General features: G+C 43.7%; 1 protein-coding gene across 3 annotated transcripts in view; it reads left to right on the plus strand.

Annotated features, from left to right (window-relative positions):
• The first annotated feature begins 235 nt into the window (after nucleotides 1–235).
• Sh3yl1 (SH3 and SYLF domain containing 1) overlaps nucleotides 236–20,453 on the plus strand; it is a 44,846-nt gene continuing 24,628 nt past the window's right edge. The window contains exons 1-5 of one of the 3 annotated variants that reach the window (XM_090336227.1): nucleotides 236–679; nucleotides 7,570–7,708; nucleotides 9,148–9,335; nucleotides 12,293–12,403; nucleotides 13,439–13,552. In XM_090336227.1, the coding sequence (XP_090192353.1) occupies nucleotides 9,245–9,335; nucleotides 12,293–12,403; nucleotides 13,439–13,552 (316 nt within the window). In that variant the 5' untranslated portion in view covers nucleotides 236–679; nucleotides 7,570–7,708; nucleotides 9,148–9,244. The remainder of the gene's footprint in view (nucleotides 680–7,569; nucleotides 7,709–9,147; nucleotides 9,336–12,292; nucleotides 12,404–13,438; nucleotides 13,553–20,453) is intronic. The other 2 variants (XM_090336228.1, XM_090336229.1) reach the window with 2 other exon arrangements.

Consider the following 20,453-nt stretch of genomic DNA (forward strand, 5'->3'; position numbering starts at 1 on the left):
AGGCTGGCGGGGCGGGGCGACGCGGGGCGGGGTGAAGGGGGCGGGGAAGTGCGACGCGGGGCGGGGTGACGAGGGGCGGGGCGCGGTGAAGGGGGCGGGGCGGGGCGTCGCGGGGCGGGGCGGGGTGAAGGGGGCGGGGTGACGAGGGGCGGGGCGGGGCGGGGCGGGGCTGGCTGGCTGCCCCTGCCGGTGCGCGGCCCCAGTGACCCCTGGGACCCCAGGCTCTGCAGAGCTGCGCCCTCGGAGCCGGGTCTTGGCTGGACTCGGTCCCGGGCTGCGCTCGCGCCCCGAGCCTCTCGGTGCGGCCACTTCACCGTGCGTGCGTTTCCAGACGCGAAAGAGGGCGTCGTGGAAGGTTCCGTCCCGGAGGGCCGGTCCTGGAGGACCCCGCCTTAGAAGTAGGGCGTACGGAAGGCCCGTTCGTCGGCCCATGTGTGAGGACCCCGATTTGGAAGCGGGGCGTCGCGGAAGGCCCCGTCGTGGGGGCGCCCGGGGGTGAGAAGTCGGGGCACGTCGGCGTGAGGCGCCCGGCAGCCCGAGCCAGCTCGGGGCGGATACCTGCGGCCCCACCTGAGGCCGCTCTGCGCCCGCCCCGGGGCGGGGCCGGCCGCGGCTCCTTCCTGTTCCCGGCAGGTGTGCGGAGCCCGAGGGGCGCGGAGTGCGGCGGCACCGGGCACCAGTGAGTACGGGGGGCGTGAGCCGGAGCCTGGCCTGGAGTCGGGACAGACGCGCGGTCCCCGCCGCCGCCCTCCCTGGAGAGAGGGCTTCGGCCGGAGCCGCCGACCCCGCGCCGCCGAGATCCCCTGAGGGGCGCGGCGACGCGCGCGGGGCCGGTCAGGCCGGCGGGGACGGGGCCGGCCGACCTGGGGCGCCGGCGAGGGCTGCGCTCTCGAACCGCGCCCGCCTCCCTTCAGCACTCCGCCGTTTTCCGGTGGAAACTGTCCCGGTGGACGGCTCTCGTGGGCCCCGCCCGTCTGGGCGGCGGCTCGCTCCCAGCCGGGTGACGGTCCCGGGGTGGAGTCCTCTGGGGTGACGGTCCCGGGGGTGATGGTCCCGGGAGTGAAGGTCCCCGGGGTGACGGTCCCGGGGTGGAGTCCTCTGGGGTGACGGTCCCGGGGGTGATGGTCCCGGGAGTGAAGGTCCCCGGGGTGACGGTCCCGGGGTGGAGTCCTCTGGGGTGACGGTCCCGGGGGTGATGGTCCTGGGGTGGAGTCCTCTGGGGTGACGGCTCCCGGGGGTGACGGTCCCGGCGGTGAAGGTCCCCTGGGTGACGGTCCCCTGGGTGACGGTCTCCAGGGTGAAGGTCCCCGGGGTGACGGTCCCCGGGGTGACGGTCTCCGGGGTGAAGGTCCCCGGGGTGACGGTCCCCGGGGTGACGGTCTCCAGGGTGAAGGTCCCCTGGGTGACGGTCCCCGGGGTGACGGTCTCCAGGGTGAAGGTCCCCTGGGTGACGGTCCCCGGGGTGACGGTCTCCAGGGTGAAGGTCCCCTGGGTGACGGTCCCCGGGGTGACGGTCTCCAGGGTGAAGGTCCCCGGGGTGACAGTCCCGGGAGTGAAGGTCCCGGGAGTGAAGGTCCCCGGGGTGACGGTCCCGGCGGTGAAGGTCCCCTGGGTGATGGTCCCGGGGTGGAGTCCTCTGGGGTGACGGTCCCGGGGGTGATGGTCCCGGGGTGGAGTCCTCTGGGGTGACGGTCCCGGGGGTGATGGTCCCGGGGTGGAGTCCTCTGGGGTGACGGTCCCGGGGGTGATGGTCCCGGGGTGGAGTCCTCTGGGGTGACGGCTCCCGGGGGTGACGGTCCCGGGGGTGAAGGTCCCCGGGGTGACGGTCTCCAGGGTGAAGGTCCCCGGGGTGACGGCCCAGGGGTGACGGTCTCCGGGGTGACGGTCCCCGGGGTGACGGTCCCGGGAGTGAAGGTCCCTGGGGTGACGGTCCCGGGAGTGAAGGTCCCCGGGGTGACGGTGCCGGGGGTGACGGTCCTGGAGTGATGGTCCAGGGGGTGAAGGTCCCGGGGTGAAGGTCCCCGGGATGACGGTTCCCGGGGTGACGGTCCCGGGGTGAAGGTCCCGGGGTGACGGTTCCCGGGGTGACGGTTCCCCGGGTGACGGTCCCAGGGGTGACGGTCCCTGCGGTGATGGTCCCTGCAGTGAAGGTCCCCGGGGTGACAGTTCCCGGGGTGAAGGTCCCCCGAGTGACGGTCCCGGGGTGAAGGTCCGCCGGGGTGACGGTCCCGGGAGTGACGGTCCCGGGGGTGAAGGTCTCCGGGTTGGGGTTAACCTTGGAGCTGTTGCAGCAGCTGCTGCTGAGGGCCTCCGTGCTGCAGTGACCGTTCTTTTCTCAGGTGTGAAGGGCAGTGAGATTATGGAAATTCCCCGCTGGCTGAAGCCCGGCCTCCCCTCCTCTCCGCCGGTTCAGGTGTCTCCACAGCCTGCTCTGGCAGCTAGGAGGGAAGCCCGGCCGCTGGCAGGGCGAGAGTGTGCCAGGCCTGTTTCTGGATGAGCATGTCCTGCATTTTGTTCATTCAGTTGTGAGGAGATATTTGGGTAGATGATGCATTAGGTCAGGTGCTGATGGTCTGAGACTCGCCGTTCAAAGCCAGCCCAAGCAGAGAAGTTTCCTTGAGACTCTCACCTCGAGTTATCCAGCAGAAAACTGGAAGTGGTGCTGTGGCTCAAAGTGGTAGAGAGCTAGCCTTGAGCAAAAAAGAATGATGAGTTAGTCAGAAAATCTGCATAGACAGTTTGGAGAATAATAGGTCTCCGATTCAAGGTACTTTTTACTCCAAGCTGGCCTGTTATTGAAATACCTGAGCAGCTTCTGGAAATTGCTAGGTTGGACATGAAAGTAATCAGAATAACAGTGTAACATCCATACTGTTTGTTGCATTTAAGTTAAAGAGAATTGGCTACTGATTCACTCATACCCCTTTAAACAACATTTCTATGAGAATAAGTCATTACTACCTCTCATCTTCAAAATTAAAACATTTCAAATGTTCTGCTCAGGAGACTTCCCTACTAAGACTTCTCAAACAAGGGATTGGTGTTTCAAAATGAAACAAAGTTAATACTGGTCAGAGGTATTCCAGGATAGTCACAGTCCTTGTACTCATTGGCTTATTTGCCCATGGTGTGGTAAAACAAACTTTCCTGCCACCTAGGTGAGACTGAAATGCACGCACACATTTTTTCTAGATTTAAACAAAGAGCTTCATATTTTTCCTGGTAGCTGCTCTTCTATTTGAATTACATCCTAGGCCCTTTTTTGCTTTAGTTATTTTTTTCTGCCCCTGTCTGTGAATCTCAGACTTTGGTTCTCCTTCCTATGCCTCCAGTGTAACTGGGATCACAGGTGCATGCTACCACACCAGACTATTTGGTTGCAATAGTCTTGCCAACTTAGTCGGGTAGCTGATTGGAATTACAGGCATGAGCCACCATGCCTGGCTTTTTTTGTTTTGTTTTTCTTTGTGAAGTCTATTATTTATTTATTTATTTATTGCCAGTCCTGGGCTTGAGCTCAGGGCTTGAGCACTGTCCTTGGACATTCTCAAGGCTAGCACTCTACCACTTGAGCCTCAGCACCACTTCTGGCTTTTTGCTATGTATGTGGGGTACCGAGGAATCAAACCCAGGTCTTCGTGCATGCTAGGCAAGCCCTCTACCACTAGGCCAAACTCCCGGCCCCTCTTTGTGAAGTCTATTATTTATTTATTCTTACTTTTTGTTGGTCATGGGGCTTGAATTTAGAGCCTGGGTGTTCCTAAGTTTTTTTCTCAAGGCTAGCACTCTACCACTTTGAGCTACAGCTCTACTTCCAGTTTTCTGCATGTGAGAGTCAGGATTTGAAGCTGAGGGCAGCACATGTATTTTGTTTCTGTTAGAAGTGCATTGCAGTACAGTTTTGTGGAAAATCTCACCGAATTACCAATATTTACTGAGGAGTCCTCACTGTGACTGGACTTTTGAGCAGTCCATCCAGGTACCTGGACCGCCTGCTTAGCACAGCTCTGAGGTTTGTGGCTCAGTAGAAGCTTCTCAATCCAGTAGCTCTCATGCCCCACCCTTCCCCCTGGAATGGATATTTTTGTAGCTAATACCTAGCTATGCAGTATGCTTGTGTGACTGGCTCCATACAGCTCAATTAAGAGAGGTGAAGTATAAAAAGTCTTTGTGGATATAGCTTATTATTGTTTACTCTGTTTAGTTACACATGTCAGAAAAATCTGGTCTAAACTGGTCTTAACAGGAATGGATTTTCCCTGGCCCTGGTGACCACAAGGGCAGGACTCCTCTGAAGTCAGTGTAGTCCTGGGGCATCTCCCACATCTCCCTGCACCACTTCCCTGTCTGGCCGAGTACACACAGAAGTGCTAGAGTGCCTTGGACAGGCCCTAGTGGTACCCGTACAGCTCCCTGGTCCAGTTCTTGTTCTGGACCCGTGCTGGAACCAGTGCTATGCCCATGAGCAAACTATCCTACTACCTCGACTTGTCTACCTGCCCCACAGTAGTATCAGTGAAAGCAGACACTCTGTGCTGCTCTTTAAATAAATGGAGTACATGTTCCCCAGCAAAGAGAGCTGAGTAATTCCATTCAGCCATTGTCTGGATGAGGGAATGGTCAGGACACAGGGTGAGTAGAGGCACTGTGACTGCTCTACAAGGACCACATAGCACGGTGGTTAGATGGGTGAGGCAGGAAAGCATAGGCAGCACATACATGATCAAGTGTCTCATTGCCCACTAAGATGGGATTGTGCTGTCCTTGTAATCATTAATTCTAAGGACACTACTTGGTGACCTTGCATCTTTAATTAATCAGAAGGACCAACTTTCTCACACTGGTGAGGTTTCTTTCCACAAGCGATATCACTGCCCCCTGAGAGGAAGCTTGTGAGGTGTGCTGACAGCTGTGGTCCATCTCCTCAGCATGTGCAGCAGTGTTGGGCCTTTGGCACTATCCCTTTACTCCTTTTACGCCTTGGGTAAAGTATAGCACTCTACCACTTTGAGTCACAGAGCCACTTCCTGTTTTCTAATGGTTAGCTGGAGATAAGAGTCTCATGGGAACTTTTCTGCCCAGGTCTCATGGGAACTTTTCTGCCCAGGCTGGCTTTGAACTTCCATCCTCAGATCTCAGCCTCCTGAGTAGCTAGTGTCACATGTGTAAGCCACCAGCACCTGGCTCTCATAGTTGTTTTTGTATCTGTTCCTGTGCTCTCCTCCTGGGTTGGAGCTGTTTGGGCACTCCCCCATCATCTGTGCTGCCCTGCTCTCGAGATCTGGGGAATATAACATGAGAGTCTGAAAAATGTTGCTACTCCTCACAATGTTTTCACCAAAATCTGCTGGACTTTATGTAAATGAATCTTCCTAAGGATTGCTCATAGGTACTTCCAGACTACACAAATACTGTATTCCTTTTACATCTATGTACTGAGTGCTTACCATAAAGAGGTATTATTGTGTTGGGGATATTACAGTTAATAAAATATCACATAATATACACAAACAATCACAACACATGCGTACCTCACACATGTACACATTCTACAAACATTACATGCCCATATACATGCAAACACCACATGCCTGTACACATGTATGCAGTGTGCACGCATACACAAAATATGTACATGCACTATACACTTAAACCCACGTGCATGTGGACACAGCACATGCACACACCGCATGTCTGCACTTCTGTACATATGCATGCCACACATGTTTACACACACATGGTGGTGATACAGGGAAACTTGGAGAGATCAAGTAATAGAAACGTGTTTTCTGAGGTATCTGAATGGAGCCTGGCTTTGTAGAAATGACTATATGAGTTAAACGAAGCTGTGAGCAGACCCAGCATAAAATATACTCTAGGAGGAAGCAAGATTTGATCATCATGTAAATAAATTCTATAGGCTTGTGCTCTCCCGTGGTAAAGGAGAAAAGTTACAGCCTGGCTTTGGGTTGGGCTCCCTTAATCCTGTCTTGCAAGAAAGGCTGGGATCATGTGACCAGCAAGTAGGAAGGAGTCACATCTGAGTAGAGCTGAGTTGTTCCTGTTGGAGCTGCTACAGTTGAAGCTGGAGTTTGGGGAGAGATTTGGAATGGATTAAACTGAGGGAAGCAGTCAAATACAGATGATACTTTAAACCTGAGGCCACCTGAGGGTCCAAAACCGAAGAGGAGGACTCCAGAGGGGATGACAGCCTTGAAGGCAATTAACAATAAAGTATCTCCGATCCTCCTTATGTGGCCATTTTATGTGGAGAAGAAATCCAACCTAGAGGGCAGGGAAGTTCCCCAACGTACCAGGAGACCTAAGGCTGATGCTAGAACCCTGGGAATGAGGGAGCTAAGTGCTGATGGACTGCAGCAGAATGGCATCATCCATCAGAGGCAGCATTCAGCATAGCTTAGCTTTGCGTGTCAGGGATTCCTTTTGTTGTTGTTTTTTTTAAAAAGGCCAGATGGCACCTAAATTGGGCCTAACAAAGCAGGGAGTGGAATTTAGAATGTTGTATTAGTTCTTTTTAGGGAAGGCAAGTACTATGTTTAAATTTAGGGGTTTGTGATTGCTAAGCAAGAGCTCTACCACATGAGCCATATACCCAGCCATTTTCACTTTGGCTACTTTTAAGGTATTTTTTAGTCTTGCTTTTTTTTTCTTTTTGCAGTGCTTACCTATGCCTTATTTATAGCTGAAATCACAGGCATTACCACCACATAGCCCTTATTGTTTGAGATGGGGGGGTCCTAATAAATTTTTGCCTGGACCAGCCTCAAATCTTGATCCTCCTGATCTTTGCCTTCCAAGTAGCTGGGATTACAAATGTGAACTACTGCACTCAGACTCAGGTTAGCACTTATTTATCAAGAGAGAAATGGTACTTTTATAATATATTTTTTTAATCAATAAAAACCCAAAAAGTAGTGCTATCCTACAATGAGTTGCATGGGTAAGACTGGAAGAACTATAAGTTCATCTGCATTTTTTAAGCTAGTACCACATGGATACCCACTTCTAGTCAGTCTCTAATGCAATTCTCCTGAAAATGCTTTTCCACACAAAACATTGGTCTTCTTTTGTATCAATTCTGGCTGAAGAAGAGGCAGAGGCTAGTTCTGGCCTTGGTATAGCTTGCTAAACTAATCACTAATAAGTGATCCAGCACTTGGGGGCCTTTCCTTCCAGAGCACCTGGAGGTATAAACTTGCTGGATCACTTATTCACCTGGAGATACCCCTGGAATGAGGAACCTCTAATGTGAGTTTCCTCATCATGGGTCATGAGGAACACCACAAAAGGAAGCTCATAGGGATCTCATTAGCCAGGGTTTGGACATCAAACAGAAGTTTCTTCCTCAGACCCCTCCATCCAGAACCCAGAGCACCTGGCTGGCCTGCTGAAGGACCCATCAGGCTGCCCAGCTTTCCTGAGTCTGCTGGCTGCTTTTCCTGCTTCCAGAAGCCATGTCATTTCCTTATATCTTTTGCTATAGCTAGTAATTTTCACATCAGACACCACCTTCCATAGCTGGCTCTCAAGTTTCTATCCTCTGCATAGATCTGGACCCTATACTTGCTCCAGGAGAACATAGGAGGAGACAGCAGAAAAAGGTTCCTGAGAGGCCAGTGTTGGGATTAACTCTGCAGCACATTTTTCTAAGGTGTCCAGGCCAGTAGGGACACTTGCTACAGCAAAGGTAACATTTTTATATCCACCTAACAAAAATTAATGAAAAGGCAGAACCACAATTTTGCTTTTTGTAAAGGCCTTGCTAACAGTGTATTAGATATACTACACAGAGGTAAATATTGACATATAGGAAATTATATTTGCAGTGTTTATTCATTTTTCACCTTTCAAGTGACTAGAATGCAGATATAATCCAGTTGATTCTTGCCTGGCACTGGTGGTTTAGACCTGTAATCCTAGATATTCAGTAGGCTTAGAGCCAGAGAATGACAATTAGGTATAAAAAGTGTGTGAAACTCCATTTCCAAAATAATCATCAAAGAGCAAGGTTGTAGGCATGGCATGAATGGTAGTGGGTCAAATGAGCAAACCAAGTGGAGCAAACGTGAGGCCTCAATTTCAAGCACTAGTACCACACAAGCAAAACCCACATCAAAAACACAGTTGAATCTAGTCCTATGGACAAAGTTAACTTTGTAAATACTTCCTCCTTCCTACTTTTCTTCTTCAGTAAATACAGTGGGGAGAGTAGGGTTTTTGTTGTTGTTCTTGTTGTTGTTTTCGTCCCTAGTACTAGGGGTCTGGACTTATTTTTTGAGTAGGGTCCTATGTTTTGCCCTGGCAACCTGGACCAAGATCCTCCTATGTGTGCTTCCCTCTTGGCTGGGAGAAAGAAGAGTGCCACTGTGTCCAGCCGTTGGTTGAGATGGAGGTCCCACTAGCCTATGGCCTGGGTTAGGTCGGAACCTTAGTCCTCCCAACTCTGTCTTTTGAATAACTGGAATTATGGGCAATAGCCACCACACCTGGCTGAGCTCAGAAATAATTTTAAATTCATTAGGGTATAGTTAGCCACATAACAAGTCCCTACATTTCTACTACCTAATGCAGCAAGAATCAATTCTCCCTCCAGTGGGTGTTTCCTGTAGAGCTAGGGCATTTATGGTGTGCAGTTCAGTAGGACCTTCAGAAGCCTTCTCTGTCCAGCAAGCAAGAAAATTGACGCATCATTGTCTGAGCCCCTGTTTTCCAGGGCACTGTTGCCCCATGATAGGGAAGCACATAAGTGGATGAACAAGTAGCAGTACAAATTCTATGTGCAATTCTGTCATTCTCTGAAAATTTAGATTGTGTGTCCTTGCCGTTGGCACTCACCCCCAAATGAGGAAACTAGTACACAATTCATAATATGTATTACATTGACTATAAATAGCCTAATGTCAGGCAATTCTGTGGTCATATCCTCTTTGTCTTGCTCACTCCCACCAATACCTTCTCTCCATTTTAGCCATCAAAATGGAAATGAAGGTCTGCCCCTCAGGGATATGTACTCACTGATCAGTTTTCAAAATCTATGGACTGTTTAAGTACAATTGGAAACTGGGAATTTGGATATTTGAAAATACGCTTTTCAATGTATTATTTTCTTCCTTTGAAAATTTTTAGAAGATGATAAAGATGTTCACCTTCAGTATGTTACATTAAAGCAGGACTAAAATCTGAGAATGAGCTGGTTACATGGAAACTGGACTGGAATTGACAAATGTATGAACAGCTAGAAACTTGGCAAAATCCAAGGCTCTGTTTCCCTGGCCTGACAGACACATCTCAGATCCATAAGGGGAAAGAGCCAGGTAACTCCTCCTTGCAGGTTTTGCTTCCACAGGGCTCTTTGCAAACACTGGGGAGGGCAGAGATGTGGTCTAATTGAAAGGGAACTGGAAGGAGAACGAGGATAAAGCTAGAAATCTGCAGAAGCTCTTGGAACTGGTGGAATGCACTGGGAAAGAGGGGTCCCTCCAACACAGGAATTGTTGAAGTGAAGGGATGTGGAGAGCAACACTGTGCACACCAAGAGAACCAGAAGACTTGGACTGGAAGGGCACCCTCCTAACCAGCCAAGACAGGCCTGAGAGGCTGAACCAGGCCCAGGACAGCCACAGGCTACACTTTAGTACATCATGACCGACAAGACAAGATGTAGACTCTCTAACTGACAGTGGTTGCAAAGTCTAGCCATTCTCATACTACTAGAAGGGACAGACAGGCAAACACAGTCAGAGACGCAGAAGAAACAGTAAAAAAATGAGTAAATACAGACTGGAAGTGGCTGCTTCCAACAGATATCCAACAAGGGACGTGAAGTGGACTCTAGGACAAAAAACAGAGCAGTGACTGAATAGATTTGGAATGAAAGCAGTAAGATTGAGAAGGAAGTTTTAAATGTGTTTTAAGAAATAGCCCCTAAATTTTAATGACAAAAAATGAAAAGGTTAACCATAAGCTGGAAAAATATTAAAGGTTTGTGTGGTATGGTGTAATGATGTCTGTGTGAAGTGTTAGATAAGTGTTATGTAAGAGTATTGTAAGTATATGGAAATTTTTCACAATAGAAAAAATTCACATTTTAAAATGGGTAAAAGAGACATTGGAGGCATGGCTCAGGTGGTAGGGGCCTGCCAGTAAACACAAAGTGTCAAGCATTCGAATCCCAGGTTCATTCATTCTTTTCTTTCTTTCCTTCTTTTTTGGTCATGGGGCTTGAACTCTGGGCCTAGGCGTTGTCCTTGAGCTCTTCAGTCCAAGGCTAGTGCTCTACCTCTTGAGCCACAGTGTCATGTCCAGTTTTCTGCTGATTAATTGGAGATGAGTCTCACAAACCTTTAGTGCATGGGATGACTTTGAATTGCATTCCTCAGATCTCAGATCCTGAGTAGCTAGTATAGCAGGTGTTAGCCACTTGTACCCGGCTCGAGTACCAGTTTCTGATTAAAAAAAAAAAAAATTGGGGAAAGTGGTGTGGTGGCTCAAGTGGTAGAGGAGCAGCCTTGAACACAAATGGGCATAGGGACAGCACCCAGTCCCCTGAGTTCAAGCTCTACACCCAAGTTAAAACAAAAATGGATAAAAGTATGGACATATGCCATTAAAAAGAAATTTACATAAGAAAATTTCAAGTGTTATTTAAATGAGAAATGAAAAGTCTACACTGAAGTACTACTAAAGAAACATTTAAAACATCATCTATAACAAGAGTTGGTGAGATGTGAAATAACTGGGCCATTTAGAAATTATTGCTGAAACTAAAATGTTATCACTTCAGATAATGCTCAGGCAGCTTCTTATATAATTAAACATGTACTTAACATTCGGAACTAGCTTTTCCTACCTTAAATATTTATCCAAGAGAAATTAAACATTTGTTCACAGAAGATTTTTTTTGAGAATATTTATGTCAGTTTATTTGAAATAGCCCCAAACTGGAAGCAACATAGTTGTCTTTCAGTATGTGACAGGAAAAACAAATTATGGTGGACCCACACATAAGACACCCTGATGTTATAAAAGAAAAAAAAAAAGCTGGGCGAAGTGGCTCACACCTGTAATCGTAGCTACTCAGGAGGCTAAGATCTGAAGATCAAGGTTCAAAACCAGCCAAGCACAAAAGGACCTGAGACTCTTATATCTCCAATTAACCTCTAGAAAATAGGAAATGGAGCTTGTCTTAAGGGAAGGGTGGTAGCCTTGAGCCGAAGAGCTCAGGACAGAGAGAGCCCAGGCCAAGTTCAAGCCCTGTGACCCACAAAACAAAACAAAAAACCTCCCGTCAATTTTATTCCTTGTACAATGAGAAAATGTTATGTGTTTTTTAAAGTGTAGTGGGCAGGAATAGAAATGTGGTTCATCCCCTTTGAATTTCATTTTTGTAAGTTACATTGTGAAGGCTACATAGAGAACCAGTATTTAACTATTCTGAAATATAATAGAGTAAACCATTTAGAATAATTCCAAAGGATTAAAGGGGTGCACACACATTTTTATTTTTCTTGCATAAACCACAAAAGTGAATTCTATTACCACCTGGCCTAACACAAGAACTGGTAGAATCCATTGGCTCTTTTGATCCCTCATTCAGTGGCAAGAGAATGAATTGCTTTCCCCAACACACTCAAGAGCTCAAAGGTAATATACACACAATTATAGCAAAGAAACACAGGAGGGGACATTACCTAAAAGAAATGTACTCTTTACCTGCCTTGAATAACTGTAACCCCTCTCTATATCACCTTTATATTAACAATTATTTTTTTTAAAAAAGATGTTCAGACAACATTGGAAACATAAAATGCTATATAGAGACAGGCATGCAATGCTGGATGTAGTCACGTAGTATCAGAGTAGCTCAGAATTTCACTTGTAGAAAGTATACAAGCAGCCAGTTCAAACATTTCTGATGAGAATAGACAAATTTGTATATTGTCTGTTATATAGACAATTATGCTTCATTAAAATGAGTTAACTTTATGGAGAGAAGGCGTATTGGAGAATAGAGACAGTTTTGTTTTATTTTGTTTTTCTAAAATCCTAGGATCCCATCATTTTATAATCTCGATTTTGCATTGAGGTTTTTTTTATAAGTAGATTTGATGTTTTAGGAAAAGCAAGATGAAGTTAATAATTTAAGGACTTACAAGTTGTCTTTGCTTGCAGCATGTGACTTGTTAATATGTATGAGAATAACAAAGCTACAACAAATTCCTGACACCTATGTAGTAGATTTTTGACTAATTTGTCTTTTTAATTCTTTCAGTGAATAACCCTATACCTTCAAACCTAAAGTCAGAAGCAAAGAAGGCTGCAAAAATATTAAGAGAATTCACAGAAATAACTTCCAGAAATGGACCAGATAAGATCATTCCTGGTAGGTAAATTTCTAAATTGGTTCATTTTCTAAATTGCTTTTGCACTCATGAGCTTTCCTTTTTATTTCAGAACTAAGCCTAGGGTGTGCTTTTTTTTTTAAAGCAAGTTTTTTATTTGTTTTTTTTTTGTTTGTTTTTTGTTTTGTTTTGTTTTGTTTTTTGTTTTTGTTTTTGTCAGTCATGGGGCTTGAACTCTAGGCCTGAGTGTTGTCCCTGAGCTCTTCAGCTCAAGGCTACCACCATACCCCTTGAGCCACAGCACCACTTCTGGTTTTCTAGTGGTTAATTGGAGATAAGAGTCTCACAGGTCTTTAGTGCCCAGACTGGCTTTGAACCATGATCCTCAGATCTGAGCCTTCTGAGTAGCTAGGATTACAGACGTGAACCACCGCGCCCAGCTATGCAATGTATTTATAATATCTTAGAATAGCTCTGCCACTCTTATGCTTATTGGCATATGCAAAGCATAGTTCCCAAGGGTCTGTTACTAATGTAAGTTTTGAAATGGCATAATTATATTAGAAATTTCACATGTGTTCTGTGTTCTAGAAGAATGTCTGCTTTCATTTCCTTGACAAAATATTTAGCAAAGAAGATTATTGTAGATTGAACTATCATTGAGTGATATTTAGTTTCTTTGAAGGATGTACTGTTGAGTAAAATTCACAGAATGAGGACTTTCTCCTTTATTGGATATGTAATTTAGTAATCTCATTTTAGCAAATGAACTCCTGAAATGTGATTCAATAATATCTTCAATGTACTAGTAAAATAGTGTGCAATATGTTGATAATATTTTTATAATGCTAAAGTCAAGTACTAAATTCAAGTACTGATAAAAGCACTTGAATACTATATAAAATTGTTTTATGAACTTAGAAGTTTTTAGAGTCATGAAAAACAATCACTTGAACCTAACATTTCATTTTAGTAAAAGGTAAACATAGATGCATTGTTTAAGATCATAGCTCTGCTACAAGCTGCTTTTTCATCATTATTGGTCTTTTGTTTTTTGTTTTTGTTTTTGTCTACAGCCCATGTGATTGCAAAGGCAAAAGGTCTTGCAGTTCTGTCTGTGATCAAGGCTGGGTTTCTGGTGACAGCTAGAGGAGGCAGTGGGATTGTCCTGGCACGCCTTCCGGATGGAAGTAAGTTGACATTTATAGACACTGTTTCTTCTCTTCCATTTCTTCGTGGTCTTCCCATACAGAGGGTGACAGGTAAAGTCAAGTAAATATTCTTCACACTCCGTTAGAATCATGTCCAGAGTAGTATAATTTGGTGTTACTTTCTGAGATAAAATCTATTACTCATCTTTTAGAAAACTGAAATCAAAATGTTTTCTATGGATATAAATATAAACAATGCTTATATTAATATTTGAAACTTATGTAGGTATCATACAGTAATATTTGAAGCTTATGTAGGTGTTATAATCAATTAAAATGCCTTAGGTATAATTTGTTTTTGTTTTTGTTTTTGTTTTTCCAATTTACAGGTTTTATTGTATACGTGTAATTTACACAATTTGGACACAAATTCTCCTATAGTTACCTAGGGAAATGATGGTGTTTTTGTTGTTGTTGTTGTTGTTTTGCTGGTCTTGGGGCTATACATAAAACCTAAATAGTTTAAACAACTCAGGGCATGATAATATATGATGGCAGCAATAGAAAACTAATACAGTGGATTACCCTTTAATTTAGTAGAATAGCCCTCCTAGAATCTTAAGAAACAATACCTGCAAGACTGGTATTCTGTTGTGTCCAAAATATCTTAATTATTATTATTATTATTATTATTATTATTATTATTATTATTATTATTTTGCCAGTTCTGGGCCTTGTCTTTTCTGGCTTTAATGCTGTGTTCACCCCTTGTTTCATAGCATCTTCTCCTGTTTTTAAAGGCAGTGGCACAGCCTCTTCAAATGTGTCACTGGCTCTGACAGTAACTCTCTTGCTTCCTCTTTCCTTACTCTAACTCAGGTGATTACGTTGGGTCCAGAGTATGTGAATTCATCCATATTATCCAGAATAATCTTCCCTTCATGTCTGCAAAATCCCTTTTGTCATTCAGAGTGGCATGTGTAGATCCCGGGCTTGGGGCTTTGGGCAGCTGCGTGAAGGCCATTGGTCCACCTCCCATACCAAGAAAAAAGAATGCAGCAAAGTCACGAAATGGAGACCCCACTTAAACAGTGGATATTATCATCATAGAATAGCAACTATGATGAAAAATGAGCTAACTCAGATTATAGAGTAGGAGAACAGGAAATTCAATAACAAATGCTTCCAAGAAAAAGTTATAGTTTCAAGCAATAATTTGGATAGGAATCAATAACAGGTAAAAAAACATTTTTAATAACTATTGGAGTGACACTTGAAAAGACCAAGAACTATATGGAAAGAAAATGCAGTCATAATAAATGAAACAGTTCAGGTGTGAATAATATTTACATAGTTATAATTCAAACAGTGAGCCATAGCTAATTAAAACAATTTAAAAATATCTGTTTTTCCAAGGCAGTAAAGCCAAACATGGTGGATTGCACCTATAATCCTAGATCCTTAGGTGGCTGAGATTTTTTTTTCTCATTTTTTTTATTGTAATTAGTAAAAGGGTTACATGATATTTGCCAGATAGAAGGTGCATTAATTCACATACATTGATATCCTTTCACATGTCTTGGTACCCATTTCCCTCCCCCTCCACACCCCACACCCGTCTTGGTTTTCCCCCCTTCCCTATCAAATTTCAAATAACCAAATACAAATAAATTCAATATATCAGATAACAAAGTGAGATACTATAACAATATGAGATAACCAAGGGACAGCAAAGGAGATGAGAGACAACATAGTACATTAAGGACAACAATCATTCATTATATGGCTTTTTGTTTCTATATCCTGGAGGTCCTTTCAATTAGCTTCATACTGTATGGCCTTATGTATCAAGATTTTGCTCTATTGCAGATCTCTGGTAGTAGAGCCCAAGGTTTCTACTGATTATGATGAATGAGGGAAACCATTGAGACTAAGTTCCTTTGAGTCTGGCTTACTTCACTTTATATGATTTTTTCTAAGTCTGTCCATTTCCTAACAAATGGGGCGATGTCATTCTTTCTGACAGCAGCATAGAATTCCATTGTGTACAAATACCACATCTTGTTGATCCACTCATCAACTGAGGGACATCTAGGTTGGTTCCATATCTTTGCTATGGTGAATAGTGCTGCAATGAACATTGTAGTGCTAGTGGATTTAGTATGCCCTTGTTTCTGGATGGTTGGGTAAATGCCAATTAGTGGAATTGCTGGGTCATAGGGGAGTTCTATGTTTAGCCTTTTGAGGCACTGCCATACTGCTTTTCATAGTGGTTGAACGAGTTTGCACTCCCACCAAAAGTGTAGTAGTGATCCCTCCTGGCCACATCCCCTCCAGCATCTGTTATTATTCGTTTTCCTGATCCTGGCCATTCTAACTGGAGTGAGGTGGAATCTTAGAGTTGTTTTGATTTGCATTTCTTTTGTGACGAGAGATGTTGAGCATTTCTTCATGTGTCTATAGGCCATTTTTGTTTCTTCTTCAGAGAAGACTCTCTTTAAGTCTTTGGCCCATTTTTTAATGGGATGGTTGTTACTTTGGAGATTAGTTTTGGAGTGATTCAATTTTTTGAGTTGTTGATATATTTTAGATATGAGGCCTTTGTCTGTTGTTTGGTTGGTGAAGATCTTCTCCCACTCTGTAGGCTTCCTACTTAATTTACTAGCTATGTCCTTTGCCATACAGAAGCTCTGAAGTTTAATGCAGTCCCACTTATCCAGCCTTTCTCTGATTTGTTGTGATTCTTGGTCCTTATTAAGAAAGTTTCGACCTGTGCCAAGGAGGCCTAGTGTATCTCCTATTCCTTCCTGTAAAGTTTTCAGTGTGTCGGCTTTTACCTCGAGGTCTTTGATCCATTTGCAGTTAATTCTAGTGCAAGGTGACAAAGAAGGATCCAACTTTAGTTTTCTGCATGTGCTTAACCAGTTCTGCCAGCACAACTTGTTGAAGAGGCTGTCTTTCTTCCATTCTATTTTTTTGGCTCCCTTGTCAAAGATTAGGTGGCCATAGGTCTGTGGTTTAATATCTGGTCCTCAGTTCTATTCCATTGGTCGTCAGGCCTGTTCTTGTGCCAGTACCAAGCTGTTTTGATAATTATAGCTCTGTAATAGAGTCTAAAGTTTGGAATTGAAATTCCTCCGGCGCTGTTCTTTCTGCTAAGAAGTGTTTTTGCTATACGGGGTCTTTTATTATTCCATATGAAATTTTGAATTGCCTCTTCTATTTCTTTAAAGAATGCCATTGGGATATTGATGGGTATTGCGTTGAATTTGTAGATAGCTCTTGGCAAGATTGTCATTTTCACAATGTTGATTCTTCCAATCCAGGAGCATGGGAGGTTTTTCCATTTCCTTAGTTCTGCTTTAATTTCCTTTTTTAGGATTTTAAAGTTTTCGTCAAAAAGGTCCTTTACATTCTTAGTTAAGCTAATTCCTAGGTACTTTATTTTCTTTGAGGCTATTGTGAAAGGAGTTGCTTTCCTGATTATTGCCTCATTCCTCTCACTGTTGGCATAAAGGTAGGCAGTTGATTTTTGAGGGTTGATTTTAGAGCCTGCTACTCTTCCAAAGTTTTGAATCAGCTCAAGGAGCTTGGGAGTAGAGTCTATAGGATTCTTTAAATACAGAATCATGTCATCTGCAAAGAGGGATAGTTTTATTTCCTCTTTCCCTACTTGGATCCCCTTTATGCTTGCTTCTTGCCTTATTGCACTGGCTAGGAATTCTAGTACTATGTTAAAGAGGAGTGGAGAGAGTGGGCATCCTTGTCTCGTTCCTGATTTTAGAGGGAATGGCTTTAGATTTTCACCATTAAGTGTAATACTAGCAGTGGGTTTCTCATACACAGCCCTTATTACATTCAGGAATGTTCCATGGATTCCTAGTTTCTCCAGAGCTTTTAACATAAAAGGGTGTTGGATCTTGTCAAATGCCTTTTCCGCGTCTATTGAGACAATCATGTGATTTTTGTCCTTGCTCCTGTTGATGTGTTGAATTATATTAATTGATTTATGTATGTTGAACCAGCTTTGCCTCCCCGTGATGAATCCAGTTTGATCATAGTGTATAATTTTTTTGATGAGTTGTTGTAGACGGTTGGCCAGTATTTTGTTGAGAAGTTTTGCATCGATGTTCATCAAAGAGATAGGTCTATAATTCTCTTTCTTTGATGAATCTCTGTCTGGTTTGGGGATGAGGGTTATACTGGCTTCATAGAATGAGTTTGGTAAAGAACCTTCATTTTCAATTTCGTTGAAGAGCTTGAGGAGTATTGGTGTGAGCTCTGCTTTGAAGACCTTATAGAATTCAGCTGTGAATCCATCTGGCCCTGGGCTTTTCTTAGGTGGAAGTTCTCTAATTGCCATTTCTATTTCAGAGCTTGAAATAGGCCTGTTGAGTTGGCTTAGTTCTTCTTGGTTCAGTGTGGGTATGTTAATATTGGCTAGGAATTCATCCATTTCATCTAGATTCTCAAATTTGTTGGCGTAAAGGTTTGAGAAGTATTCCCTCATGATATTCTGGATCTTGGTCATTTCTGTCGTGATATTATCATTTTCATCTGTGATTTTGTTTATTTCGATATGCTCTCTTCTTTTTTTGGTAAGATTTGCTAAGGGCTTGTCAATTTTGTTAATTCTTTCAAAGAACCAACTCCTTGTTTTGTTGATTCTTTCTATAGTTTTTTTGGATTCCAATTCATTTAATTCTGCTTTGATTTTTAATAATTTGCTTTCTTCTACTGGGATTAGGGTTGGTTTGTTGCTGTTTTTCCAGGAGCTTAAGGTGAGACATTAACTTGTTGGTTTGCAATTTTTCCAACTTGTTGTTGTAGGCACTCAGCGCTATAAATTTTCCTCTGAGTACTGCCTTTGCTGTGTCCCAAAGGAGTTGGTATTTTGTGTGCTCCTTACTATTAAATTTCATAAACTGTTGGATTTCTGTTCTGATCTCTTCGATGACCCATTGGTGATTCAACAATGTGTTGTTCAGTCTCCATGAGTTACAGGGTTTTCGTTGGTGGAGATGTGTGTTCAGTTCCAATTTGATGCCTTTGTGGTCTGAGAGTGTGCATGGAATAATTTCAGTGTTTCTGAATCTGACCAGGTTTGTTTTATGGCCTAAGATGTGATCTATGTTGGAAAATGTTCCATGTGCTGCTGAGAAAAACGTATATTGTGTTGTTGCTGGGTGGAATATTCTGCAGATGTCTGTTAGATATAGTTGGTCTATATAGTTATTCAGTTCTAAGGTTTCTCTGTTGAGTTTTTGCCTTGTTGATCTGTCCATAGGTGAGAGTGGTGTGTTAAAGTCACCGACAATGACTGTATTTCGATCTATGTATGGTTTCAGTGTAAGTAAAGTTTGCTTGATGAAGTTCGGAGCTCCGGGATTGGGTGTGTACATATTTAGGATCGTTATGTCTTCCTGGAGGAAAGATCCCTTTAGTAGTATGTAGTAACCTTCTTTGTCTTTTTTTACTAATTTTAGTTTGAAGTCTATTTTATCTGATATGAGGATGGCAACTCCAGCCTGTTTATGGGGGCCGTTAGCTTGATAGAGTTTATTCCAGCCTCTCACTTTCAAAAGATGATTGTTTTTTGGGGTAAGATGTGTCTCTTGAAGGCAGCAGAACGATGCCTCTTGCTTTTTGATCCAACTAGACAGCCTATGCCGTTTAATTGGAGAGTTAAGTCCATTGATATTGAGAGTTAGGATTGAGAGATATTTATTAGTTCCTACCATTTTTAAAAGCTTTTATTAGGGCCTGTGTCTTGACAGTTCTTGTGGTCCTTAGATGGTATGCTGTTTAGGTGCCATTTCTTTCCCTATATTGCATTTATTTTGGTTTTATATGTATAGAACCTCTTTGAGAATTCTCTGTAGTGTTGGTTTTGTTGCGACATATTGTTGCAGCTTTTCCCTGGAATGGAATGTTTTTATTTTTCCCTCAGTTATGAATGAGAGCTTAGCTGGGTACAGTATTCTTGATTGGTAGTTATTTGACTTAAGGGCATGACATATATGCTTCCAGTTACTTCTTGCTTGCATGGTCTCTGCTGAGAAATCTGGGGTTATTCTGATTGGTTTTCCTTTATAGGTTACTGATCCCTTTTCCCTGGCTGCCTTTAGGATCCTTTCTTTGGTTTCTATTGATCCAGTTCAGATTACGATGTGGCGGTGGGATGTTCTTTTCTGGTCAGGTCTGTTTGGGGTTCTAAAAGCTTCTTGTATCTGGATGGGCCTGCCCTTCTGGATATTTGGGCAATTCTCTGAGATGATTCCCTGAAGTATATTTCCAATACCATTGACCTCTTTCTCCAGGCCCTCCTCAATACCAATTAGCCTTAAATTAGGCTTCCTAATTGTGTCTTGGACCTCCTGAAGCGCTCTCTCATTTTTCCTAGATTTGGATTGACTCATTTTCTGTTCTTTCTCTATAATAACTAAATTATCTTCAGCCCTGGAAATTCTCTCCTCTGCATTGTCTAACCTGCTATCAAAGCTATCTACTTTATTTTTCATCTCCCTTGCTTCTAATTGCTCATTTTTGATGCCTTGCATCTCTTCTTTTAGATCATGTATGGATTTCTTTAGCTCCTTGATTTCCATTTGAGTGGTTAGCTCAGTAGCTTTATTTTCTTTAAACATTTGCTGGAGTTCGGTAATCTTTTTATTTGTGGATTCTATGAATTCATCCATCTTTCTTTGAAAAACCTTTATTATGGCCTCCTTTATGGCTTCTTCCTTTTCACTTATCACCTTGTTTATGGTTTCCTCTTGTTCAGCTATGGTTCCTCCCTTATCTCTTTCTTTATATTTTCACATTTTTCATTAATGATGTTTATCAATTGCATTTGTGTAGCACTTGGAAGACTCTCCTCTAGGTTTGCCGGTGACTGTTCCATTGTCTGTTTACATTGGGAGGGGGATGTTGTTTCTTG

Source organism: Megascapheus bottae, chromosome 7 (genome assembly GCF_031878675.1).
Source record: "Megascapheus bottae isolate mThoBot1 chromosome 7, mThoBot2.hap1, whole genome shotgun sequence".
Lineage (NCBI taxonomy): Eukaryota > Metazoa > Chordata > Mammalia > Rodentia > Geomyidae > Megascapheus > Megascapheus bottae.